The sequence below is a fragment of the Gastrolobium bilobum genome, unplaced genomic scaffold (assembly GCF_033153095.1).
Source record: "Gastrolobium bilobum isolate Gb01-03AN ecotype WA unplaced genomic scaffold, APGP_CSIRO_Gbil_v1 utg1595, whole genome shotgun sequence".
Taxonomy (NCBI): Eukaryota; Viridiplantae; Streptophyta; class Magnoliopsida; order Fabales; family Fabaceae; genus Gastrolobium; species Gastrolobium bilobum.
This window is the reverse complement of record NW_026899397.1, coordinates 789,560-817,322: the sequence shown is the minus strand read 5'-3', so window position 1 is coordinate 817,322 and position 27,763 is coordinate 789,560. Positions and strand designations below refer to the sequence as shown.

The 27,763-nt window shown below is 37.9% G+C and overlaps 1 protein-coding gene and 1 long non-coding RNA gene across 3 annotated transcripts; both read right to left on the bottom strand.

Moving 5' to 3' along the window:
• Nucleotides 1–2,843: 2,843 nt before the first annotated feature.
• On the bottom strand, nucleotides 2,844–4,658 carry LOC133290245 (uncharacterized). The gene is made up of 3 exons (XR_009748620.1): nucleotides 4,361–4,658; nucleotides 3,527–3,617; nucleotides 2,844–3,006 (listed from the first exon to the last, which is right to left on the bottom strand). It is a non-coding gene; the product is annotated as an uncharacterized LOC133290245 (long non-coding RNA).
• An 11,840-nt stretch (nucleotides 4,659–16,498) lies between these two features.
• Nucleotides 16,499–23,810, bottom strand: LOC133290268 (uncharacterized WD repeat-containing protein C2A9.03-like). Of its 2 annotated transcripts, XM_061488335.1 has the most exons (11): nucleotides 23,796–23,810; nucleotides 23,536–23,622; nucleotides 22,649–22,828; nucleotides 22,203–22,370; nucleotides 22,021–22,107; nucleotides 21,632–21,766; nucleotides 21,440–21,550; nucleotides 19,043–19,134; nucleotides 18,798–18,903; nucleotides 17,288–17,374; nucleotides 16,499–17,142 (listed from the first exon to the last, which is right to left on the bottom strand). In XM_061488335.1, the coding sequence occupies exons 3-11, from the start codon at nucleotides 22,790–22,792 to the stop codon at nucleotides 16,732–16,734; spliced, it is 1,341 nt and encodes a 446-aa protein (XP_061344319.1). In that variant the 5' UTR covers nucleotides 22,793–22,828; nucleotides 23,536–23,622; nucleotides 23,796–23,810; the 3' UTR covers nucleotides 16,499–16,731. The 2 variants fall into 2 exon arrangements, with proteins under 2 accessions (XP_061344319.1, XP_061344320.1); XM_061488336.1 differs by lacking the exon at nucleotides 23,796–23,810 and having other exon boundaries at nucleotides 23,376–23,721.
• Nucleotides 23,811–27,763: the final 3,953 nt, after the last annotated feature.

The following is a 27,763-nucleotide window of genomic DNA, read 5'->3' as shown; positions in this document are numbered from 1 at the left end:
GCTGTCTTCGGAACGTCATCTGGCTTTACCCGGATCTGATGATACCCGGACCGGAGATCAATCTTAGAAAATACAGTCGCACCACGCAACTGATCCAACAAATCATCTATACGCGGCAAAGGATACTTATTCTTAACAGTAACCTTATTCAACTGCCGGTAGTCTGTACATAATCTCATAGACCCATCCTTCTTCTTAACAAAGATCACCGGGGCTCCCCAAGGAGACACACTCGGCCTAATAAAATTTTTTCTGGATAAGTCTTCAATCTGCTTCTTCAATTCGGATAATTCCAGAGGTGACATCCGGTATGGGGCAAGAGAGATAGTTCCCACACCAGGCAATAAGTCAATTGCAAATTCAATTTCCCTCTCTGGAGGGAAGTGCGGAATTTCATCCGGAAAGACATCCTCAAATTCAGAGACAATCGGAATAACAGAAACTGGCTCCTTGTTGACGCCAACCAAACCTCCCAATAAAACATACCCGAAATCTCCTTCCTTCAAGGCCTTTACCACCTGAAGTACAGACAAATAAGGAGACTCCCTTTCTTCATCATGAGATGAGACAGAAATGGTTTTACTGCAGCAGTCAATCTTCTTCACAGAAGCAAGGTGCAAGACAATAAAGTCGGCAGAATATTCCCTGCCTTCATACTTGAATTCACATTTTCACAAACATAGTCTTCATTAAAAACTCTTCCCACAGCCGTAACAATACGCATAGGAGTTTTCATTTTTATCACATGCAGACCAAATGCTTCAGCTACATAATCAGCAATAAAAGAATGCGTGGCACCAGAATCAAACAAAACACTAAGCATTTCATCATGAATAGAAATCATACCTCGCACCAAACTAGCTGACCTCTCAGCCTCTTGCTGAGTCACTGCATATACTCGGGCAACTGGAGGTGGGAGAGGTAGAGATGGTTCCTCAACCACAATAGGAGCCGGAGTGGCCTGAATAGTAGAAACCTGTCCCCCATTAAAGGGGCAGTCCCTAATAAAATGCCCAGGTTGGCCACATTTGTAACACAATCTTTGCTCTTTTCTGCAAACCCCAGCATGAACTTTACCACATGTAGCACATAGAGAAGCAGGCTTAATATTTCCAGGCTTAGAATTTCCCGCCTTTTTGAACTTACCATCAGACTGTCTAACCTGCAACCCTTTTCCTTTAGAATTCCCAGAAGTGTTTTTAGGACCAGAATTAGGAGCAGATTGGTCCTTATGCTTCCTTCTGTAATATTCTTGAATATTTTTACACTTTTTAACAAGTGCAGCAAAAGTATCAAATGAGTCACCTGCAAGTTTTTCAGAGATGTTATCATGTAATCCTCTATGAAATTTAAAAATCAAGTCATCCTCTGTAGGTGGAGCTCTCTGGAAATGAGAGTATTTGGCCAGCTTATTGAACTTATTCAAGTATTCATCAATAGACATCTGACCCTGCTTTAGTTCTTCAAATTCACCCTTCTTCCTTATCCGGGCTTCAGCCGGAAAGTATTTCAGCAAGAATTGCCTTTCAAATAAAGGCCAGGTAATAGCATAACCCTGACATTCCAAGGGCAGACGGGTATTTCTCCACCAATCAGCTGCATCATTCTGCAACATATAAGAAGCATACAACAATTTCTGCTGATCATCACACTCCATGACAGTAAAAATGCGATCCAATTCTTCTAACCACTGAATTGCAGCAATAGGATCAATGCCTCCTTTATAATTTGGTGGTGCATGTTTTCGGAAGGCATTTAGCATTCTTTCTCTTTGCTCTCTATTAGTGGCTGGCTGTGCCACACCACCCCTGTGACTAGATTCTTCATTCACATCATTATTTCCTTCACCCTCCACAACAATGGGATTATGAGGAGGAGGAACAGGCTGTTGTGGTTGTGGCTCAGGCTGTGGCTGTTGCAAAGGCTGTGGCTGTGGACCTTGCCCACCCGCCCTCACCTCAACCAAGAGTAATCTCATCATTTCAATATTCGCCATTCTGCTTGCTGCCATCATTTCTTGATTGGCCAACCTATTAGCCTCTAACAGATCTTGATTTGCTTTCATCATCACTTCTAGCTCTCGCTGCCTAGCTGCAGCCATATTTTGTTGCATCTCAGTTAAGGCCATTATCATTGGATCTGGCTGTGAAGTATTTCCCCGCGGGTTAAGTCGGGGTCTTGCCAAATCTGCTAATATTGGATCGGTCGGGTCAATAGGAGGATCAGAAGTCCTTCTTGGGCGAACCATAATTCTGCATATTTCACACAAAGGAATGAGTTAGCTACGCTCACACTCGGTGATCAGACATGCATATCATAGTATTCCAAGAAAAACTCAAGAACATAACAACTCGAACAGTTCATGCAATATTTCACAGGCTCTCCTAGAGAAACTGCTCTGATACCATAAATGTTACATCCCCGTCTCGAGCCGGTTCAATTAACATACACATGATATAAACAGAAACAGCGGAAGACTTAACTTACGAAAATATGAGCTAACTTTTTCTTTTTCTAACTTAATTCTTACTCGGCGTAAACGAAAATCGGGCAGAGTTTCCTCTATAAATCGGACAACTGGGGATTTTCCAATCCCACTCAGAAGCATTTCCTGATAAACAGTTTATACAACATATCAATTCAGAAATACCAGATATCCAAATATAATCGAATACCCATACATGGGCGCATGCATAACATGGCTCCGTGCCACTAAATCTAACAGCATACCATCAAAACATAAACTTATCTGAATACTACATCATCATATAACGTTCCTGAATACTCAAATGTACATGCATCAAACTGACAGACATGTACAAAACATATACAGACCATATACAAAATAAAGGATCAATATCATGATCCATCAAATGCGAAAATACTAAAATACATCAAACACTCCAAAAAGGTAGCAGCCTACAGCCACTCAAAATCCGGTCTGTCAACTGCCTCAGCCACGTGTCGTGTCCCTGCCTAGTGAGGACTCACCGGAAATCTGGGCACCTGAAAATGTGTCCCCAAGGAGGGGTGAGATTACAAATCTCAATAAGCTCCAGGTTTATAGAGAATTCTCCATACCCCTGGCTCACTCCTGCATGAAAGTCAGATACAGAGTATACAAATACAACATATAACAGATATCATAACAGAACAGAGCATATATCCATATCATATCAGAGATGTGCGCCGTCATTCCCAAGGGAGGACCCCAAGCGGAAATCAACGCACGTGTTCCCGAGGGAGGACCCCAAAGCGGAACCAGACATATCAGAGGAGTACACCATCAGTCCCGAGGGAGGACCCCAAAGCGGACGTCCGGGTACTATACAATCAATGGCCAGAGATTGTTACAGAAATCAAATTACAGAAGTCATATCAGAGCAAAACATATCATGTTATCAAATAACTCTATATGAATGCATCTATACAAGGCATCTAAATCACAGTCATACAGTCCAACCATAGTTCACTAACCATGGTGGAGCACTCAAGCAAGAAAAGACTCCTTAAACATAGAGCTTACCTCTTGAAGCTTTACCAATACGCTTACTTGTGGAACAAGTTACTTTTATCGCTTCAAGAGATTTCCGATCCTTCTCAATCCCTAGGCACACCTAGAGAATAATTTACAATGCATCAATAAAATGATGCAATACCATAATTATTTCATAAGCATACATTTTATCGCTTATTTTCCTTTCTTTGCATTTTTGTCAATCCTATGCCAATACACAAGTCTAGACCTCTTTATAACCGTTGGTGTTCTTTAATTTAATCAACCATTCCCTTAGGAATTTTCAACATAAATCATGCTATTTTTCTTCAAAACTCATCACCTTTATACAATTTATTACAACACATTTTATTTAAAATAAAATGTACAAAATATATCCCTAAATACCCTATAGGTTGAATCCTACAAGGGGAATTTCCAAAGATCCTTCTCTTTTACAATGCATTTTCGTTACTTCATTACAACTTGAAAACACCTAGGAATGCTTCCACTAAATTCCTATTTTGAGTTTAGACACCAAGTCCTTTTTTTACTTAGGCATTCTTACTAACTCATCCATTTTCACTCATTTCCAACACACTATACCTTCACAATACATAATATAATTTTTTCCACAATAACTCCTACTCACTCCATGATGGCCGAAACCTAGGAGGAAGATGCAATAGGACTTTTAAATTTTTATATCACATGTGGATGCTTACTCAACACTATAACTTCCTAAACAACAATAATCCATCATAAATTTCACATTCTAACATCAATTATTTCCCAACAAAATATGCTCATCAATTTCATAACTTAAATCATCAAAATAATATCATGGAAATAGAGGTTTCTTACCTCTAAACACTTGTACAAAGCCTAGAGAGCAATCTCCAAGCCAAGCTCCATCCAAAAACTCACTTTTTCTCCTCCAATGAATAGTAACTCGAAAATGAGAGGAGGAATAACTCTTCACACACTCAACTATAGCTCAAATGGATAGGTGGAATGGATTCATTGAGTGGTTTCCAATCAATTTCATGTGGTGGGTCATTGGATTTGGTGGATGGATGATGAAGAAATCAAAGAAGGAAAATTTGAAACCCTAGCCCCTTCCCCTCCATGTGCAGCTCGGCCATGCAAGAGAGAGAAGAAGAAAATCTGAAATAAATAGTGTTTCATTTAAGTGACAAGGCTATATAGGCACATGTGGCCATTTTCATCGGATGTTTTTTTATCGCGTATTTTAACTTAAATTGACCCGGAACTAACTCAAAGCTACAAACATATTTTTTATTTCCTAAAATCATTTACATTAATTTTTTATTTCCTAAGGAACAATATTCATAATTCACAGTATGGTTTTTGCACCGTTTTTGACGAAATGCACTGTGCATCACTAATTGTACTTCCTTTACTTACGAAAATTAAAACTTATAAACTTATCATTTTCTTGGGCCTATATTGACTTGCTTGGCATATATTGGACTTTCTTATTCTTATTTCATCAATTATTTATTTCTGGACTCTACCGGTTGCTTAAACAGCAGTACAAAATACCCGGTAGAAACACTATTCACGAGATTTTCACGGAAAGTGCCAGACTATACAATTTTTCGTTCTGAACTCATATTTGTCATCAGAATTTTCAAATTATGTTCCTAAAATTATTTTGCTCATTTTAAGTTCTACCGGTTAATTCACAAAACTGTAAATTCTCCGGCAGAACGCACTGTTCATAACATAGTCATGATTACAGTCAAAATACTCGAAATTGCTCACTGAATCTAATTATGGCATTTAAATCCTTAAATTAAATCTATAACTAAGATTTACCAGTTAGGGTCATTATATTTAAAGAACCCAAGTATCTACCGACTGTTGTGTTGGACTTTGTTGGTAATTTTTTCCAGTTTTTTAGCTTGTTACGTAAAGATAGAAAACATGGTTCTGTATAAGTTTCTAATCATTGCACCTAGTTATATAAATTTTGTCATGTGCATGAATTTTGGTGCACCTGAGATTAGTTTTACATCTAGAATGTGTAAAATTACTATGACAGAAAAAATAAACTCCACATAATCTTTTCATATAAAAAATCTTACATAAAGCTTATGTAAAGAAAAATGATGGTAGCACAAACAAAAAAAAAAGTTCAATATAGATCTTATTTATATTTTACTGACGTCATTCATTATTGTCTTTCTCTCTGTTATCAAAAGCAAAAGCTGCCTTTTAATTTTTGTGTGATATATGTGTTTGATTTTTTGTGTAACTAGCTTTTTCTTCACGTAAAGTAGGGCACAGGATTCATAACCTTAAAATGTGGCCATAAGAAACTTAACATCAATAACACTTTTATCTTAAATTAATTGGGATCGATGATAGTTGAATCCAAATAAAAGATACTTCTTATGAAACTTCAACATTAACATCAACAACACCTTACGAAACTTGTTATGCAAAATTTTTATGTCTATTTATTTTTCTTTTTTGTCCAACTGTATTACATGAAAAACTTAAAAAGAATTCAAATGACAAGGGACATCCCATTAAAAAAGGACAACTTATTTTTCACCCCTTCTTAAAATGAGATAGAGAAAAATATATGAAAAGGAAAGACAAATACACATAGAAAACTGCAGCATATCATCATCAACTGGCAAGTCAATATAATTAGCAAATCATGTATGAACTGGAATTAGTTTTCTTGAGCCTTTAGGGACACTGATGGACCCATTCTCCGCTGTCCAATTTATTTTTTCTACAATTGATGTATGCATTTGATGGGGTAGTGGTAGTAAATATTTTTTTGAAAAGCAAACAGGAAACATAAAAACAAAAAAAGAAACTAGGAACACTTCCTAGACCAAACTACTCCTACATAGTCCCTTTCAAGTTTGTCACGACAACCAGAAGGAGGCGAGTCAAACTCTTGTAAAGACCAATCAAAGGAGTAGGCAAAAGAGGCCATCCAATCGGCAACCCCATTCCCTTCCCTATGAATATGGGAAATTCTAACCCTCCAATTCCAATCCAGCATATTCCTTATGCGCAAGACCAAGTTAGAGGCTGGATGATGAGAGCTGCACCCTTCTCTTATGAAAAACTGGGCTACTAAGGAATCACCTTCAAGCCAGACAAAACGGAAATCTTTCCTCCATGCAATCTCAAGCCCAAGGAGACAACCCCAAAGTTCTGCTAACAAAACATTACCACAGCCAAGATTTTTACAAAAGCCAACAAGCCACCTTCCACTAGCATTCCTAAATACACCCCCACAAGCAGAAGCTTCTCCATTATTCATACTTGACCCATCCACATTGAGCTTAACCCAAGGGTCCGAAGGAAAAACCCAAGAAACTAATTTCTCTTTATTCGAGTTAGTCTCAAGACCAGCAACCCGAAGCGTGTTTTCTGACCAAGAAAAATCTTCACCATAGACCATAGCAGCTCTAAAAGTGCCATAAGCAGGAACAGAAGATCCCTGAAAAATTTTCTTATTCCTAGCTTGCCAAATGAAACAGGAAATGATACCCAACAGAAGAGGCCATGATGGCAAATTGGACCAATTACGATCCTCAGAGATATTGGACAACACCCATTGCTGAAGATTAAGAGAGAAAAAATCCTCCCAAGCCTCTCGCTTAACTGCAATCTCCCACACTTTTTTTGCTGCAATACAATCTCTAACCGCATGTAAGGAAGTTTCCGTAAAACAATTGCACAGATGACATATATCTGAACCCGCCATGTGCCGTCTGCAACGCCTTTCATTTGTCAAAATTTTATCTCCTAACAATAGCCAAAGGAACGTACGAATCCGTTCAGGTCCATGCCACTGCCAAACGCGATTCCAAGGTAAATTGGTAGATTCCTCGTTACCCCTGGATATGGCCATATAAGCGGACTTCAGCGAAAAACTCCCATCAGATGTCCTTGTCCACAAAATTCGGTCATGACCATTAACATCCGAAGGAGGAAGGATGTTATTAATACGAGCATTGACGTGATCGGGAAGACTATGCTGGAAAGACTATGGACCATTATTTAATACACCCTCCTTAGGTGTATAATTTCAAACTTAGAATTTTAAAATCAATAATGGGGCCAAGCCCATATTTGATTATTAAATGATATGTTTCTTGCAGCTACCTTATCCTGACTATTTCCAAAGTCCAAACCTTGAATAAAATGCAAAGAGAAAGCAGAATCAGAGATAGAATTGAAGATCAGTAAGTGATGCATCTAACTCCGGTAAGCCAATTAAGTTAATGTAACACATGAAAACATTCTTTGTATCTTTTTTTATATGATTTGGCAGAAAAGCTGTGCATATTATTAATCTATTCTTAGCCTTTTTATATGGAAAAATCATCTTTTGCTCAAAACCCGGATAGGAAATAAGATTGTTTATGCAGCTAACATGGAGCATTGTGCAATGAACATAAATTAATACATACATGGCAAAGGCAGAAGTAGATGACAGCAGAGCACTTAGTCCTTAACCAATTCTCTGCCTTGATGTCTGTCATTCCCCAAGCACAACAAAGATTAACAATTTGAAATCTGGCTCCACTTGTTAAGTCTAAATATTGCAGTGAGTAATCAAGAGCTAGTATTTAGATTTTAGGCTTCAGGGTACTTGAGATAATAAAATAAAGATGTGCCGAAGTGTAATGCTGGATTTTGCTTTTAAAGCACAGCTGAAAAGTGTTTCATGCTGGATTTCTCTTTCACCTCAAAAGTTTCTCGTTTCAGGTTTATACCATTGCATGTATTACCAAAGGCCAAAGCCTATGAGTCTTCTGCTTTGTAGTATCCGGGGATTAAACACCTTGTGACCCCAGTTCTGTATCTTTTGTAGGTGTGGACTTGAGGTTGGGCACCAACTTCTACTGGTAAGGATTTCCCACTTAATCCTCTAGAGTTTGCTTATTTTGCTTATGTACTTACATACTTTGTCTAAATATATGCCACTTAAATAACTCAGATGTTATGTTCACAAGAAATTTGTTTCCAGTTTTTGAATCCCAGTTTTCTATGTCAGCATCCTATAGTCTAGAGTTTGCTTATTTTCTGCTTATGTACTAACATTCTTTGTCTAAATATATGCCACTTAAATAACTCAGATGTTATGTTCACTAGAAATTTGTTTCCAGTTTGTGAATCCCAGTTTTCTATTTCAGCATCCTATGTCTGAGTTGTGATTACTGCAAGTCTTGTTGCTTCTATCTCCTTTCCTCCTTGTCAGAAGTGCCGTAGCCACTTACCATGGGGTGCATTTCTTCAAAAGTCATAGCCAGATCAATCAGTTTCCATGAAGAGAGAAAGCAAAGATCACAGAGAACAGTTAATGGCATTCCATTGCTGGAAGATTTAATCATCTCAACTAGTGGCAATGACCAGTACCTTGCTCTTGTCTATGCAGCTAACACAGTGTCCAACAAACTGCACTCTTATAGTTCTATCTCGTCCCAAAAACTGGATATTGAGCATGCTAGTTCTGAAACTATTGAGAAGTTGGAGCTATCAGCAAGGCTAGGCCAAGAAGGAGGGAAACAAATTGAGAATGGTAAGAAAAAGAGGTCCAAAAGTTGGCACCAGTTTCCACAGCATATTGTTCACTCTCTTTCTCAGGAGAATTTATCTGATTTTGAAGATAAACATGACTTGAGCTCAAAGGGTGCTGTACGTAGTAGGAGTTTTCATACAGTAGAGGACTATGATGATATGGTTAATAAAATATGGTTGACCAAGTCCTACAGAGTTCAGCAAAGTGAGTTTAATGATGAAGAAAATGATGGTTCAGAAACCAACATGGACCTTAAGGTATCTGAACTTGTATCTACTACAACTAGCCACACTGAGGATAATGATGCTTTCATCAAGAAAATGCAACCACCATGCTTAAACAAAAAGTATTCTTTAGAAGAAAAGAAATTAGTGAAGGAGATCAACATCTTGAGTATAGCACCAGAAAGCAGTAAAGAAACTCCAAGTCCTAAAAGCCACATCTCTAGTTCTGGTATTAAAAATGAGGAAGTGGTTCCAAGTCATAAAACAAGTATGCTTGAGAGTGATGCTCAAGGAGTAAGCACCACTGAGAAGGGAAATAAGAGAAAGGCTGTAGCAAAGAGGCTAGAATCACTTAGAATCCCATCCGATATTGAATGTGCAGCCATTGCTAGTCTCAGAGAATGGCTCCCTGCAGGTGGAATATACTCTCCTGGATCCTATATCACCCCAAAATTTGGTAGCTATTCTCTAATGAACATTAGGAATGCAAATGAATCCATTGAAGATTCTATATTTAGTCCAGAGTTGGTGTCTGCCTTTGAACAGTGCATGCAAAAACTCAAGGCAGAGGAAGAAAACATTCTAAAACAAATTATAGAGAGTGAAGAAGAAATGCAGCCCCAAGAAAGAACTCCACCTTGAACAGTGAATTTTGTTAAGAACAGATAAATATTTGACAAAATTGAAATTGTTCATTTCAACTCCGCTACTCTATTTTTTCACATCTTCCATGCATGTGAATATGCTGTTTCACTTTCTTTTATTCGAATGTAGCTTAGGAAGAGGTGCCAATTTACATGGCAGTGAATGTAAAGGTAGTTCACTTTTGTCAACATTTCATGTCTTGACCGTCTGTTCTATATCATATCGTAATTATGAAAATTGGAGGAAACAATTTCACTGGAAAGAAATAACGTGATGCTTTTGATTCCTACAAAACTTCCGGAACATGCAGCCTATTTTCATTTAGTTCTGATATATTATCATCATGTTACCGAGAGATCACATATTCAATTAATGTAATCAACCTCTTACATATAATCAAGTTTGAAGTTCAGCTCAACTAAGAATAAGACAACTGCATGCTTTGAAAACCTTGACTAAATACAACCAATTTCTAATACATTTTTTTTGTGGCCATATGTCTGATACTATATTGATTAAGAACCTTGGGATACACCACCCCAAAAGCTAACTCAAGGGGTAGGAGTACCCAGGGCCTTATAAAGACCATATTAGTTGCCCATCCAATCAATGTGAGACTATATATCTCAACACGCCCACTCACGCAAGAGCCTTTTAGGCTAGAAGCGTGGAAATTGCACAGGCCCATTTTTGGTTTACCTTTTTGTGCTTTTTTTTTTTATTTTAATTCCACTTTTTAAAGTGGGGGATGGTGAGGCTCTGATACCATGTAAAGAACCTTGGGATACACCACCCCAAAAGCTAGCTCAAGGGTGGGGGTGCTCAAGGCCTTATAAAGGCCACATTAGTTGCCCACACAATCAATGTGAGATTATATATTTATTAGTGTTATAATAATATCTCACTCTTTGTAGCTGTAACTTAGCTTTCATGTATCAGCTGTAGCTGATTATACTTCCTATATTAGCTGTGTATTAGCTGTCATAGTTGTTGGGGTTGTTACTGTTTGTTAGATCTGTTTACACAGTTAGTTAGTTCTGCTGACTCACCTTTGGGTTAGCATTGGGCTCTATATATAGAGTCCTAGTTATATCTTGTACGATGGATTCATTTTACTGATTAAAATACAAAATGTACTTTCAGCTCATTCTCTCTCATTTCTCTCTCTCACTGTTCTTCAGTTTCTTTCGTTCTCCTTCAATACAGAAACTCTAATATGGTATCAAGAGCCTTCAAACATGTCTTCCGCATCCAACTCTGACACAAGTGCAACTCCAAATGCAACTCCAGTAAACAGATCTGGAGAATCCGCTTCTAGATCTACGATGGAACTCAAAAATCCGTCTACACTTTTTAACTTTCAAGTCTCTGCAAGATTATCCGAAGATAACTACCTTTTTTGGAATCAGATCATAGATCCAATCATCACCTCTCACCAACTGCAACGATTTCTGGTGAATCCAAAGATACCTTTGAAGTTCAACTCAGATGAAGATCGAGAGAATAACAATCTCAGTTCAGCCTATACTGACTGGTTGATGCAAGATCAAATGCTCTTGACCTGGTTGCTATCTACCATCTCTGAACCAGTGGTAAATGATATTCTTCCAGTTAAACATTCCTTTGAGGCATGGAACAACATACACAAGCTATTCCATGGTGTAATGAAGTCACGAGCCAGACAACTCAGATCTGAGCTAAAGACGATGAAGAAAGGTGCAAAAACAGCGAAGGAATATATTGCAAGAATCAAAACAATCTGTGATTCACTCAAATCAATTGGAAGTCCAGTTTCTGTTGAACAGCATACTGAAACCATACTCGAAGGATTGTCCTCAGACTACAACTCCTTCGTGATGATGATACATGGTAGAGAAAATGCTTACTCCGTTGCAGATCTAGGAGTAGAGCTAATGGCTTATGAACAACTTCTTATCAAGCAGAATGAGCAGCTACTCGCAGAAGGAGCCTCAATAAACTTAACCCAGCGTGTTCAGACACCTCAGAAGACTGGATCTGATGAAGAAGATGACATTGTTCACGAGTTCAGAAAACAGAGCAGAACAGAGGAACAACATTTCAAACAGTTTAACACCTCAAATGGCCAAAACAGGGGAAGAGGAAGATCTAACATGAGGTTTAACAGAGGTAGAGGTAGAGGAAATAGATCTAATGTACATTGCCAACTTTGCTACAAGTATGGGCACGATGTGAAGGACTGTTGGCATAGGTTCGAAGAAAACTTTACTCCAAATCTACCTCCACCACAAAATACTTCTTATCCTCAATTCTTTCTTCAGCAACAGTCTCATCCTGTCAGATCCTTTCAGTACAACAGACCTCAGAACCAAGGACAAGCCTATATGACAATGCAACCTTCTCTGCCATCTGCATCAAATGCTGCTTCACTTCTTGAGTGGGTTCCGGATTCTGGTGCATCAAGCCATGTTACTGCATCACCTCAGAATATTGTACAAGGTCAACACCTTAGTGGTTCAGATCAAATACTGATTGGGAATGGTCAAGGTTTGCCCGTAACAGCCATTGGATCTTCATCTTTCATATCTCCTCTTCATTCAAACACACACCTACACCTTAGAAATTTACTTTTGGTTCCTTCGATTACCAAAAATCTTATCAGTGTTAGCAAATTTGCCAAGGATAACTCTGTCTTCTTTGAATTCCATTCTGATGTCTGTTTTGTAAAATGCCAGGATTCCCAATAAGATCTTGCTTCAAGGTGTCGTTGGCACTGATGGTCTATATCACTTCCCAGATCTGAAGCTCTACAAAAATCCAACCTCTCAGACAAATACCAGTTGTTCCAGTACATATCTTTCAAGCAACTCTGTCAATCTTGTTGAAAATTCCAATACTGCCTTAGATACTAGGAATAAAATGTGTATTTCTTCTAATTCCTTGTACTCTCTGTGGCACTGTCGTTTGGGGCACCCACACCTAGATGCTCTTAAAAGTGTTCTGAAATCTTGTAATATACATGTTAGTAATAAAATGACAGAGTTTTGTTCTTCTTGTTCTTGTGCAAAATCACATAGACAACACTCTTCAGCCTCTACTACAGAATATAATGAACCCTTCAGCCTTGTGTACAGTGACTTATGGGGACCCTCACCACTAAAATCAACTCTTGGTAACACATACTACATTTCATTTGTTGATGCTCACACTAGATATACATGGCTTTATCCTATCAAACAGAAATCTGATGCCATTGGTATTTTCAAACAGTTTCATGCAATGATAATTAATCAATTTCAACTACCCCTGAAAGCACTTCAAACTGACTGGGGTGGTGAGTTTCGTGTCTTTTCCTCATACCTCAAATCACATGGCATAGCTCATAGAGTCACCTGTCCTCACACATCTCACCAAAATGGAGTGGTTGAAAGGAAACACCGTCATGTAGTGGAAACTGGCTTAGCTCTCCTATCGCAGTCATCACTCCCAATGCAATATTGGGATTATGCCTTTACCACTGCCAGTTACCTCATTAATAGACTCCCATCAGCTGCTATACACTTTGAGAATCCTTACTCTAAGCTCTTCAAGCAGCCTCCTGACTATAACTTCCTAAGGACCTTTGGTTGTGCATGTTTTCCTTTCCTCAGACCGTATAACAAACATAAGTTAGAGTTTAGATCAAGAGAATGTATTTTTCTGGGCTATTCACCAAATTATAGGGGATACACTTGCTTGAGTCCTGACAATAAAATCTTCATTTCAAAAGATGTGTCATTCAATGAATATAGATTCCCTTACAAAGAGTGGTTCCCCAATAAGTCTTCTTACACCCCACAGGTATCTCCTTCTTCATTTGTTCCCTTACCTACCTTTTCTCCCATAATTTCTGGGACTGATGTCTTACCTACTGAAATCACCTACCCCTCGAACTCTACAAGTGCATCCCATACTGCTATTACACCTCACATGTCACCTACTGTCTCTCACACTGATTTGTCTATCTCTCACAGCAATTACTTGTCACCTACACCAATATCTACTTCACCCTCTAGTCACAGTACCAGTCCTGAATCTTCCCACTCAGAATATGCTCCTTCCAATTCCTTAAGCTCATCCTCCCCTGCCCACTCCATTACCCACAAGATCCAAATCCGTGGCTAGGAACCTTGTTCTATTAACACATTCTGAACCTGCATCAGTTAAACAGGCACTGAAAAGTCCTCACTGGTTCAAGGCAATGGAGTTGGAGTATGAAGCCTTACAGAGGAACAACACTTGGTCACTTGTCCCTTTACCTCATGGTAGACGCGCTATAGGGTGCAAATGGGTGTTCAAAGTTAAGGAGAATATTGATGGAAGTGTCAACAAATACAAAGCTCGGTTAGTGGCTAAAGGCTTTCACCAAAGACCTGGTTTTGACTATAATGAAACCTTCTCTCCAGTTGTTAAACCTGCCACAATCCGAGCTGTACTTGCCATTGCTCTCACATATGGCTGGTCCTTAAGGCAACTTGATGTTAATAATGCCTTTTTAAATGGGGTCCTAGAGGAAGAGGTCTTTATGGAACAGCCCTCTGGTTTTGTATCTCAAGACAAATCCTTAGTTTGCAAACTCCACAAGTCTCTCTATGGTCTCAAACAAGAACCAAGAGCTTGGTTTGACAAACTAAAGAGCTCTGTTCTGTCCTTTGGGTTTCATGCAAGCAGATGTGACCCCTCTTTGTTCATTTACAAAGCTGGAAACTTGAGAGTCTACATGCTTGTATATGTAGATGATATCATTGTGACAGGAAATAGTGTTCAGTTTATTCAGCAATTTATCTCTCACCTTAACACTTCCTTTGCTTTGAAGGATCTTGGCAGTCTTGATTACTTCCTTGGAATTCAGATTAAACGCCGCTCTACAGGTTCCTTGTCTCTCTCTCAGTCAAAGTATATCAAGGATCTTCTTACTAGAGTGAACATGCTTGAAGCCAAGCCTATCTCCACTCCTATGTCCTCTAGTTGCAAGTTATCAAAGTTTGGCTCTCATGCTTTTGAAGACCCTCATCTGTATCGGTCAGTTGTAGGTGCACTGCAGTATGCAACTATCACTAGGCCAGAAATTTCCTTTTCTGTGAATAAGGTCTGCCAATTCATGAGTCAGCCTTTGGTGGACCATTGGAAAGCAGTAAAACGGATTTTACGATACCTTCAAGGCACTATTTCCTTTGGACTTCATTTTCAACCTGTAAAATCAACCACAGGCTCCTTTCCTCTTACTGCCTTTTGTGATGCCGATTGGGGAAGTGATCCTGATGTTAGAAGATCAACCTCCGGTGCATGCATTTTCCTTGGCCCGAATTTAATCTCTTGGTGGTCCAAAAAACAACCTCTTGTAGCCAGATCTACGGCTGAAGCTGAATATCGGAGTATGGCTTTGGTTTGTACAGAGATTTTATGGATTAAATCCTTATTTCAGGAGCTGGAACTCTCTCTGTCAGTTCCTCAAATTTTGTGTGACAATCTTAGTGCTGTAGTTATTGCTCACAATCCCATCTTGCATGCTCGCACAAAGCATCTTGAGTTGGACTTGCACTTTCTTCGTGAAAAGGTGGTTGCCAAGGACATTCTGGTTTCTCACATCCCAGCTACAGCTCAGCTAGCTAATACATTTACAAAACCCCTGCCTCTTGCCTCCTTTGCTGCGTTCCGTGACAAGCTCAGAGTTTTGAACACTCTCTTACCTTCTCAACACTACTGAGCTTGAGGGGGAGTATTAGTGTTATAATAATATCTCACTCTTTGTAGCTGTAACTTAGCTTTCATGTATCAGCTGTAGCTGATTATACTTCCTATATTAGCTGTGTATTAGTTGTCATAGTTGTTGGGGTTGTTACTGTTTGTTAGATCTGTTTACACAGTTAGTTAGTTCTGCTGACTCACCTTTGGGTTAGCATTGGGCTCTATATATAGAGTCCTAGTTATATCTTGTACGATGGATTCATTTTAGGGTTAAAATACAAAATGTACTTTCAGCTCATTCTCTCTCATTTCTCTCTCTCACTGTTCTTCAGATTCTTTCGTTCTCCTTCAATACAGAAACTCTAATAATTTTCAACGTTTCTCACATAAGTCAGAACGGGACGTTCTATATTATTTTTCTCTACTACTTTAAACATATAAGTTGAATTTCATCACTAACACCAAATCCACGTTACCTTGCAACATATACTCACACATTCCTTGATTTATTGTTATCCTTTATTCTACCTTTCTAAACCTTCCCCTTTAATCCACAAAATGAGGTAAATAATAATAAATTCAGCATACAAAAGATCCTTTCTCTCTCTCTTTCATTCTGCAATATAACAGGGATATGCAAGCTACAGATGACTGCCTATAAGTGCAGTAACTCATTCTAGGCTTCATCTAAGCATGAAAAAGACAGCAAGAGATATGAGGCAGGAATCTATACCCACAGGATATAGCACAAGTTACAAAAAAGTAGATGTGACCAATCAAATGCAGTAGAAAATGGGAGTGAAACAATGACAATGCATGCACTGATCCGCTGTACAAACTTCCTCCACTTTCTTTCATTATTAGCATCAGAAGATTAAAAAAACATCAGTCATTGTTATATAACATGACGGTGTACAACAAACAACTGTACCATCCTCAGGCCATGTTCTACTCCGCATGATGACACATTTCACTGGTCTTTCTTCTTTTTGGTAAGATGGTGGCACAGTACTCAAATTCCTAAACACTAGACAAAAGGACATACGCGGTAGGTACTTACAAGGTACAAGGTTACAAATTTACATGGAGTCAAGATACACATAGTTTCTGCGCCGATTGAACTGAAGAAGGCTTCCATAGGTGCGATCCCATACACCAATAAAAAGCGATTCTGTGTCAGGGCTAAAAGATACACCAGAGATCTCCCCAAAAAAATCAATCTCCTGCTCCTTCTCAAACCCATGTTTTGCATCGTAGACATGCACAAAGTCGGCAGGCTCAGCCATTGCCATGAACTGCCCATCAGATGTGAAACGTATTGAACGTATAGCTCCGAGGTTTCCTTTAAGAACAGCTACAGACTTCGACAAGTTTCGAACATCCCAAACGCGACATGTTTTATCTTGATTCCCGGTAGCTAAAATGCGGCCATCAGGATGCCATGCAGATGCAAATGAGTAATCCAAGTGTCCGCATAAAGTTGTAATAGTCTACAAAGACAACCAAAATTAAAATTAGATATTCATGCTCAGGAACACTTGGCACATCCATGTCAACCCTCATCTCATTCTAAAGAGTCCTATGGGAGATATACAACCAGGAATTTGTAACAAACACAAAACTGAACATGTCAACCTTTCCTGTTTGAGAATCGACCATTATCCCTTCTGGGTTGTCTCCAACAATTACAAGTAGTTTCCCATCAGGGCTCAATGAAGTATGCTGCAAACAGAAAGGGCAAAAATTCATCATACCATTTAAGCTATTTAGCAATAGACATTGATATCATATTTTCCAACACATGCAAGGAGAAAATTAACAATATATATTTAGATGCTGATAGCGATAGGGACTGGAATAATACTGAAATCAAGATAAAGTTCAAGGAGAAACTCTTTTACAAAGGAAAAAATTATGCTCGGTAACACAAAATTAACAGAACATTCTGTGTACATTGAGAGAATAAAGAAAACATTCAGTGTTAGTGTTACACAGTGATTGTACACACGTTGCATGGTTTCCCTCCCCAAGTCACTGCTTTCATGTGTACATTCTGTAACACACACTCCACCATAACAGTTTTCCTAATAACAGTATTCCTACCTCTCCGCTCATACACATATATGGTTTCCCTTGGTCCACCCCTATCCATCCCCTTTCCAGTTTTTTTCCCTTCTATTATACAGATGTGTTAAAGACACATTAAACAAACTACTTCTGGGTTCTCTCTTCTTTTTTAACTTTAACCATAGTTGTTAAAATCATTCGTGATTCAAATCGCAGATTTGGCAAGCCAGCGATTCATATCATGTGATGAATTAGAAATTACTTTGAATCCAATATATGCATAAATCAATGTGATTCCATATCAAAATACAAATCGCATGATTCAACTATGTCTTCTTCTTTTTTTCTTTTTTGCTTTTCTATTATCAATTCTCATAAAAGAAATTGAAAAATCAAATAAGCTAAAATTGTTAAATGAAAGGAACTAAAGAAACGCTATTGGATGCACCGTATTATTGATTATTCCATTGCCTTGTTTTCATTCTTCTAGAGCTTCACACAGTCACTCACTCTATGGATTCTATTTCACTATTCCATTACTTTGTTTTCATTCTATAGCAATGGCTTCACACAATCACTCTCTTAATCTATATGGACCTTATTTGACTATATCATTGCTCTATTACGGTTTTTCAAAAACACAGTCTTGTAGTTACTTTATGTGACTTGGTGATAACTAATGATTTATGATTTTGTTTTGTGAGACTTATAATTGAGTTATTTTGTTAATTCCTAATTTAAAATTGTTATATTGAACATCATACATCATTTATATGATGTATCTCAAGCTATTTTTTAATTCTGTCTCTGAATCTTACAATTTGATACGATTTACGATTCATGATTCAAAACTTAACTTGATGATTTACGATTCGAATCGTGATTTGATGACTTTGGATGTAACCTACACTACCCATCATGCTACCATTTTGTACTTGTAAGGAGTTTCTAAAATATAGACATCTAAGTGTGAACCAGGGTCATGTCAACTCTAATCTTGCCACAAGACCTGGCTCAGTTCTAGAAATCATGCCATATCTATTATTTCAAACATGGAAAATCAAATAGAGGTACCTACATTTACAGGCCAAGGAAAGGAGAAATGCTTAGAGAGCTGAAATCTCTCCATATCAAAGTCTCTGACTCCGCAATCGTTGTTTGAAGCCATGAAATGAACAGCTCCACTGACAGATTAATTGATTGTTAGTAAGCAGCAATATTTGAGGGTTGTGAGCAGTGATTGCTAGCACCATATCAACAATTTAAGAACTAAAAAAAAATCAAGAAAAGGAAATGAATAATAGGAAAGCAGAGAAGAAAGACCTGGGATGCTCATAAATCTCAACAGCATTTGTGATCGCATTGTCCTCATAAGTAGTTCTGGAACAAAAGCTAACTCCAGGTCGATCTAGGTACTGCAAGATATTATGTATGTGTCATCGCTCAACAAGAAACTATTGACAAATACATCAATTTGGAAGATAAAAGAAATAAAAAAAATTATGGATAACTTCAGATTATTCCCGTTTTGTGAATAACTAATATTTCAACTAATCACATAAGAGAAATAAGCTCTACACCATCTCAAAAACAAGGTGAACATCTCTCGCACATAATAAGTTAGAGTATAAAATCCACAAAATGGTAATATTGTGTATCTCAATGACCATTTTACATGGAAAACTGGTAGGGTTATAGCTTTAGTGCATCCAATAAATACTGATAAGTAAAAAATACTAATCATTTGCTATTGAATATCATAGATACAAGAGGAAATGATAGTAATCCTTGTTGTATTAAACTACACAACATTGGTACTTATTATATAGCAAACCAATTGAAGAATACAAAGAGACAAACTCAATGTGGGACTTCTACACTATTAACACTAACACTCTTAACACTCCCCCTCAAGCTGTAGCATATAGATCATATGCTACAAGCTTGATACATAAATAATACTCCCATTAGGAACCAAAAAACAACAATGCTACATCAACGAAATGAAATGACTAAGTACAACAAATCAACTGGAATGACCATCAGTCTGAAGAGCTGATAAAGAGACAGTGCTGGAATGGACATCAGAGCATGGATGGTGCCGGAATTATCATCGGCAAAGACAACTGAGCTGACCAGGACATCAGCATCAAGATCCCTCTCAGACATTTCATTTAACAGTTGGTGAGCAGCCGTGGTTTCCCCTTGACTATGCTACAAGCTTATTACAAGAAAGACCAAGTAACATAACATCAAAATAAATCTCCTAAATGAGAAACCAAAAATCAACAATGTGCTAAAAATGGCGTCGAAATGAACATCAACATGGAAGATGCCGGAATGATCATCGGCAAAGACAATTGTGCTGGAATGACCATCAGCAATATAGACGGTGCTCCCCCTCAAGAGGAACTTCTAAACAATGCCGGAAATATCATCGGCAAAGACAATTGTGCTGGAATGACCATCAGCAACATGGACAGTGCTCCCCCTCAAGAGGAACTTCTAAACAGTGCCGGAATTATCATCGGCAAAGACAATTGTGCTGGAATGACCATCAGCAACATGGACAGTGCTCCCCCTCAAGAGGAACTTCTAAACAGTGCCGGAATTATCATCGGCAAAGACAATTGTGCTGGAATGACCATCAGCAACATGGACAGTGCTCCCCCTCAAGAGGAACTTCTAAACAGTGCCGGAATTATCATCGGCAAAGACAATTGTGCTGGAATGACCATCAGCAACATGGACAGTGCTCCCCCTCAAGAGGAACTTCTAAACAGTGCCGGAATTATCATCGGCAAAGACAATTGTGCTGGAATGACCATCAGCAACATGGACAGTGCTCCCCCTCAAGAGGAACTTCTAAACAGTGCCGGAATTATCATCGGCAAAGACAATTGTGCTGGAATGACCATCAGCAACATGGACAGTGCTCCCCTTAAGAGGAACTTCTAAACAGTGCCGGAATTATCATCGGCAAAGACAATTGTGCTGGAATGACCATCAGCAACATGGACAGTGCTCCCCCTCAAGAGGAACTTCGGTGTCGGAATTAACATCAGCGGAGACAACATCAGCAACTTGGACAGTGCTCCCCCTCAAGATGGATGATGAATAGTATAAATACTCCATCTTGGGAAGAAAGAAGATTAAAGAAAAACAAAGCTTCGCGGAATCGGAAAAGTCGCCGGAGACGGCGGTGGGTCGTCGGAGACGATGGTGGATCGCCGAAAAAGTCGCCGGAAAGTCATCGGAAAAGTCACCAAAAAATTCGCCGGAGACGGCTGTCAACGATGGACGACGCGGTCAACGGTGGTCAACCCAACAACTTCCCAAGGATCATTCTTTTCTGATGTGACAGATCAGTCTAAGCTGCAGTCACAAAGCATACTAAGAAAAACCCGAAAAAGAAATAGCAACGGGAATCCCTCAAGGAGGGTGATATCTCTCTATAACCATATTGAAATTATGAAAAATAGAACTAAGTTAAACGGATTAAGATTCCTCTTGTTAGGCTCTGATACCATATTGAATATCATAGATACAAGAGGAAATGATAGTAATCCTTGTTGTATTAAACTACACAACATTGGTGCTATTATATAGCAAACCAATTGAAGAATACAAAGAGACACACTCAATGTGGGACTTCTACACTATTAACACTAACACTCTTAACAATTGCAAAGAAGAAAATTATAAGTCCAAAAGAAATACCTTGCAAATAAGTTCTCCTTGAAAGCCCCCAGCAATTAACAAGTTATCCCGTACAGCCAGTGTACTAATTTGTGTCTGAGTGAAACCTTCCAAGAGGCTTCCAGGATGTTTCTATTAGCAACAAAAATTTTAAATTTCAGATGTCTTTTCTAAGTGATGCTTTTAACAACAAAACAATGCAAAAATAATTACCTCACATGGAGCTACATGCCCTGATACATTCAGGATTTCAGATCTCTTGGAATTTAATGAAGACCAGTGAACAATTGAGTAATGTGAAACAAGATATACATCATGTTTTGATGTCGACCAAACCAAGTTCCTTAACTGCAAATGAAAAATTAGAGTTTCACATTAACGTCACTTAAGTTGCTGGAAAAACTGCATAATCTTAAGTTTAAGAAGAAATAGAAAAACATAAACATACATCCTCATATAGCAAAATAACTTATCAGCTATCACACATCTGTAAATGCAGACACATGTCTTTACCCAAGAGATAATATAACAGAGTGTAGAACAAAAAAAAAAATATCACATTCTCACATGATTAGAAGTAAAAAATTACTAAATTCACATACTTGAAAATGAAGTATCGTCGACTTTACAGATCTAGTGTTTTGCCAGAAATCATAATACTTCCCCCCTTTATCAGTTGGTTTGCATTTCTGTAGACAAGAGGGTAAAGAAAGTATAAGATCACAAGATATCCTCAAAATCATTACTCGAATGCCTCCAAACTCTAAGCAAAACATATATATACCTTCTCTGACAGTTCCCCTGATTGTGGTATGTTTTCATAATTCTTATACTGCTCCAGTCTAGTTTGTCTATATTTCTCGCGACTAATGCTCAGCCTATCCCAAGGTATACCTTGTATATCCTTTCCTCTCCTAGCTTCAGCAGCACTGGTATCTGTTATTCGGTTTTCCTACAACAAAGAACCCAAAACCCCACCCCAAGAAAAAGAGTAAGTAGATGGAAAGATTATGTTAATGGCCAAATTTGATTGTAATAAATATTAATCCTGTAAATTTGAGTAATCCTTTAAGTAAGGATACAAACCAAAAGGCAGCAACAATAAAATGCAACAAAAATATATATTTACACTAATAACATTGAAAAGATTTTCACAGTGGGAGTAAAAGAATATCCCACCAAAGAGAAATTCAAATGATAACCAATGTTTGCTTATGATTAGAAACAAACCAAAGGGTCATATTCATCGTCATCATCATCATCTGAATCTGATTCACCAAATGCTCTGCCACGCAAATACATGTCATCTTCTACTTCTGCCATTTCATTATCATCTGCAGCGTCCTCCATTTCATCCCCGTGGTACTGAGACATGTTTCCAGATGTTGTTCAGCCGTTGATGCTTGATATCTAGTTCATTAAGGGAGTGTTCTAAAATGAGTTTATTAAATTCATTAATTGAAAACAAATAAACATCAAATTCTATAACCTAGACACTACACGTACTAAGTTAAAATTTTCTAGTGCAAAGAATACCAAATCCATAAACATCAAATTCAATATGACCTAGAAACTACATATATTAATGTTTCAATTTTGCAGGGTAAACAACATCACCTAGAGATATTTAGCAGCAAGGATAACTTTAACCTAACCCTTAAACCAAATAATTCTATTTTATTTCTTATTTTTCCTAAAAAAATTCCCATCTCATCTCATTAGATTATAAACCTAAACCGACAACGGGCAAGCAAAAACTAGCAAAGCTTGAGAGCAACATGGCATTAATTTGGGAAATTTTCAAATACCCCAATAAATGAATTCGAATATCTGCTGCACACATAACAACAAAAAGTTTTCAACTTTTTTCACTAGATTCTGAAATCAAAACAATGATTTCACATGGTCCAAGAAAACAAACCTTAAAAAACCCAAAAAACAATAAATAAAAGGGTACCTAACCGGAACGAACTTGCAGGCAAATACAAACACAAAATGGTAAAGACGGAAACTTTAAGAGGGAAAAAGGGCAATTGAATTAAGAAAATTAAAAGGGGCGAAGCAATTGCAATTCATTGATGAAAAGAAAGGGCTTAATGGGTTCACAAAATTCTAACTTTTTTTCTTTTCAGGGTCCGTGAATTCAAGCGGGAAAGGAACTCCTTGTGGTTGCTGGATCTTGGTGATAAGGACCTGAATCTGATCTGCGTAGACAATTGAAACAGCTTTGCAGAAATATATAGAGATAATTAGAATCGATGAATGCACCTTTGAGTCTGTGATTGATAAAATCAGGCAGAGATTAGCGCATAATTTTTATTTTTTTTCCTTTTACAAAAAGATCAAAATAATAATAAATTGTTAATAATATGCTTACGAAGGAGGGGGCATGAATATAGATAAGGGAGCCTTGTAATTTCCAATAATTTTCTTTCACCAAAGTTTAGGGATAAAATATCAATCTTAGGGATGAGTTTTATAATGTAGGTTAGTTTGATTTAGATTTAATATTGAAAGAATTAGTTTTTTTTTTTTTTTGGTACATTGCCAGGAGGTATCCTCATTCAACCTTCTCCGGGCATCATGCCCTCGGGGTACGGCTCATTTGGGCTAGTCCCTCATTGTAACAGTGGGTGCACTAAGCTTCGCAACCGGAGAAATGACGAGACTAATCCCCCAACCGAAGATTTTATCCTCTGGCCCCCAAAGATTTTCCAAGAAACTGCTTGAGGCAGCAACACCAAGCAATCCCTTAGGAGCTCAGCTGCCAACTGAGCTACCCTTGGGGGTTGAAAGAATTAGTTTTAAAGTGTTAATTTATGTTTGAGAATAATATTTCAAAGAGTAAATTTGAAATAAATAATTATGTTTGAATGATAAAATAATAATATAATATTAAAAATTATATAAGTTTTGCACTCAAAATAACTTTTACACAATGAAAAATAAAATAAAAATTACATCTACCTCAAAAATGATTTGCAAGAAATCATAAAAGCTTATATTATATTTTTTAAGTGATATGAATTAATAACAAAAATTAATAATTTAATAATATTATGTGAGAAATGAGGAATAAATATAATATGTAATCAAAAAATATTTTTCAACACTAAGTGAGAAAATGAGGAATGAGGAAGAATATTTTAATACTAAGTGATATTAATACCATCTTTTTCAACACTACGTGGGGAAAAATTAAAAATATATATTTAGCGCTTATTCTTAATTTTCCCTTCATTTTGAACTTTAACCCTAAGTTGTCACTTTTCAATTCGATATTATTTTGTTTATGTAATAAATTTTTTAGATACTAGTCTGACATTCTTTAAAAAAATATCTGATACAAGGGGTTTAGATACTATAATATTGTTTTGGAAAGAATATCTGTTTAGGGCTTTGGGGTTGTAATTAAGGGCTACCTGATTTTAACCCTACGTTTTGTATTATGATTTTACGTTTTATGATTTTTCATTTATATTCCGTTTTTAGGTAAAAACTCGTTTTTAACTACCTTGGTCTTAGCTTTGTCCATGTTAAATCTCTTCAAAATTTTCTCAATGTACTTTTCTTGACTTAGCTACAATAGCTTTCTTTGTCAGTCTCTTATTATCTTGATTTTAAGGATTTGCTTTGTAGAGCCGAAGTCCTTCATAGCAAAGGATGAGCTCAATGCCTTCTTTAGGGTGACTATCCTCGATTTGTCTTGCCCTACAATTAACATGTCGTCAACAAGTAAAACAAAATTAGAAAGTCTCCAACGTCATACCTCTTAACGTATACTCAGTGGTCGGCCTCCGTCTTTATGAACTTGTGCTCAGTCATGAAGAATTCAAACTTCTTGTACCACTACCAAGGTGCTTGTTTTAAGCCGTACAGGCTCTTATTCAGTTGGTAGACCTGATCTTCTTTTCTTGGAGCTCAGAACCCTTCTGGTTGCACCATATATATTTTTTCTTTAAGATCACTGTGAAGGAATGCGGTCTTCACATCCACTTGTTCAACTTCAAGGTGCTTTGATGCTGCCATAGCTAATACAGTTCGGACTGAAGTCATTTTCCTAACAGGATAGAAAATTTCTTTAAAATCAATTCCTTTCTTTTCATTATAGCCTTTCATACAATTCTGGCCTTGTATCTCGACTTTTGGCGGTTCTCTTTATGCTTAATCTTATAAACCCACTTATTTTTTAGAGCTCGTCTCCCTTGAGGCTACTCGGTCAACTCATAAGTCTGATTTTCAGGCAATGACTTAATCTCGTCCTACATTGCTTTCTCCCATTGTTTTTTGTTAGAGCTTGTCATGGCCTCATCATAGCTTGAGATGCTCCATCTTCAGCAACAATTGTGTATTCTTCAGGTGGATACCTTGTAGAAGATCTTATCACTCGAGTAGAGTGTCTGGGTTGTACTTAAGGTTAAGAGTCAGGCTCATCATTCTCATCTTGGACCTTAGAATGACCTGCATCTGCTTCTCTTTCTTTATCTCATTCTACAGGTGATTCTTCTTGTTGCTAGTCAATTTCTTGATTGCTTTCTCCCTCTACTTTAGCTTGGATAGGAGGGACAGGTTCATTACTTCGGGTAATAACCCAGACTTTGGGCTTCGAGGTGTCTTTGATTGTCTCGTCCTCATGGAAGACTACGTCTTGGCTTCTCACTACTTTTTTGTTGACGGAATCTCAAATTCTGAATCCGAACACACTTCTCGGCGAATCGAGGTATATGTATTCTTTTGTCATTATGTCAAGTTTCGCCCTCTTTGGGGATATGCACTAAAGCTTGGCATCCAAACACCTTTAAATGATCAAAGGTCGATTTCCCACCTGACCATATTTCTGTAGGAATTTCTCCTTCTAATAGCCGTGAAGGTGATAGATTAATCAAATCAATAGTAGTTCGGACCGCCTTTCCCCAGAATGATTTCAGTAACCCGACATAGGATAACATATTTCAGACCCTTTCTTCAATAGTCCAGGTTCCTTCTCTCAGCAACTGCATTCAGCTAAGGAGTCTTTGGGGATGTCTTCTCTTATCTTATCTCGGCCTATCTGCAGTAGGCATCAAATGGGCCATAGTGTTCACCACCATTATCAGAACGGATCACCTTCAGTTTCTTGCCAGTCTCTCATTCCACCATTGTATGAAATTCTTTAAAAGCTTGGAGTATCTGGTCTTTAGATTTCAAACAAATACAATCACACTTTGCAAAAATGATCATCAATAAATAAAATAAATTATTGAGCTTCGCCAAGTGATTTTTCTGACATGGAGCAAACATCAGTGTGGATGAGATCAAGAATATACTTCATTTGGGTTAATTCGATCTCACAAAAGAAACCTAGTTTTGTTTTCCAACTAGGCAGTACATGCAACTCTTCAGCACTTGATCCTTCAACCAGGTTAGAAGTCTTTTCTTGTTTAAGATTTGGATTCTTTCTCGCTCATGTGGCCGAGACGCTTATGCCACAACTCCATACTAGGTCCATCCTGAACAGAGTTGGCTTCTCCACCATTGATTTTTTCGTGCATAATATACAAGGAGCCTTCTTTCTTGCTTCTGGCAACCACCAAGTTTCCCTTAGCCAATTTCCATCTTCCGCCTCCAAAATAATTCACTAACCCGATATCATCAAGTTTTCCTACTAAGATTAAGTTCAATCGCATGTCTGGCACTTGCCTTACTTCCTTCAACGCAAGTTGACATCCGATGTCTATGGTTAGGGTTACATCACCGACTCTAACAATCTTGTTTATAACTTGATTATCCATTTTCATAACTCTGAAATCAATGAATCTGTAAGAAGAGAAGAAACCTTTGTGTGGAGTAACATGAAAGGAGGAACCGGAGTCTACGATCCAGGAACAATCATCATAAGCAACATTCAAAAAATTATCCTCACCGAGGAGGAAGATCTCGACATCAGTATTGGCAGCCATCGCAGTGTTGCTCTTGTCTTCTTTTCTTCTTAAGCTCAATTTGATCCGACTTCACATTGCCGTTCTTTTTTACTTTCTTCAGAGTTCGGACTTCTTACGGGAAAGCTTCCCACAATAGTAAATCAATTCATACTTTGGCCTAGACTAGCCTCTGGACTTGTCACAACCTCGACTCTTGCTATGAACCCGGAAGTCGGATTTTCCTTGATTCTTAGCATCGTTAGCCTCAGACGTGCTGGATACACCGTGTTCTCTTTTCCTGGATTCTTAAATCACGAGGCTGTCAGTCACCACGTCCATTGTCAACTTTTGTTTAGAAGCTGAATTGCTCAAAGTCACTACCAGAGTATCCCATCTTTCTCGTAGCAAAGTCAGAAGTAGCAGAGCTTGCACCTCGTCATCAATT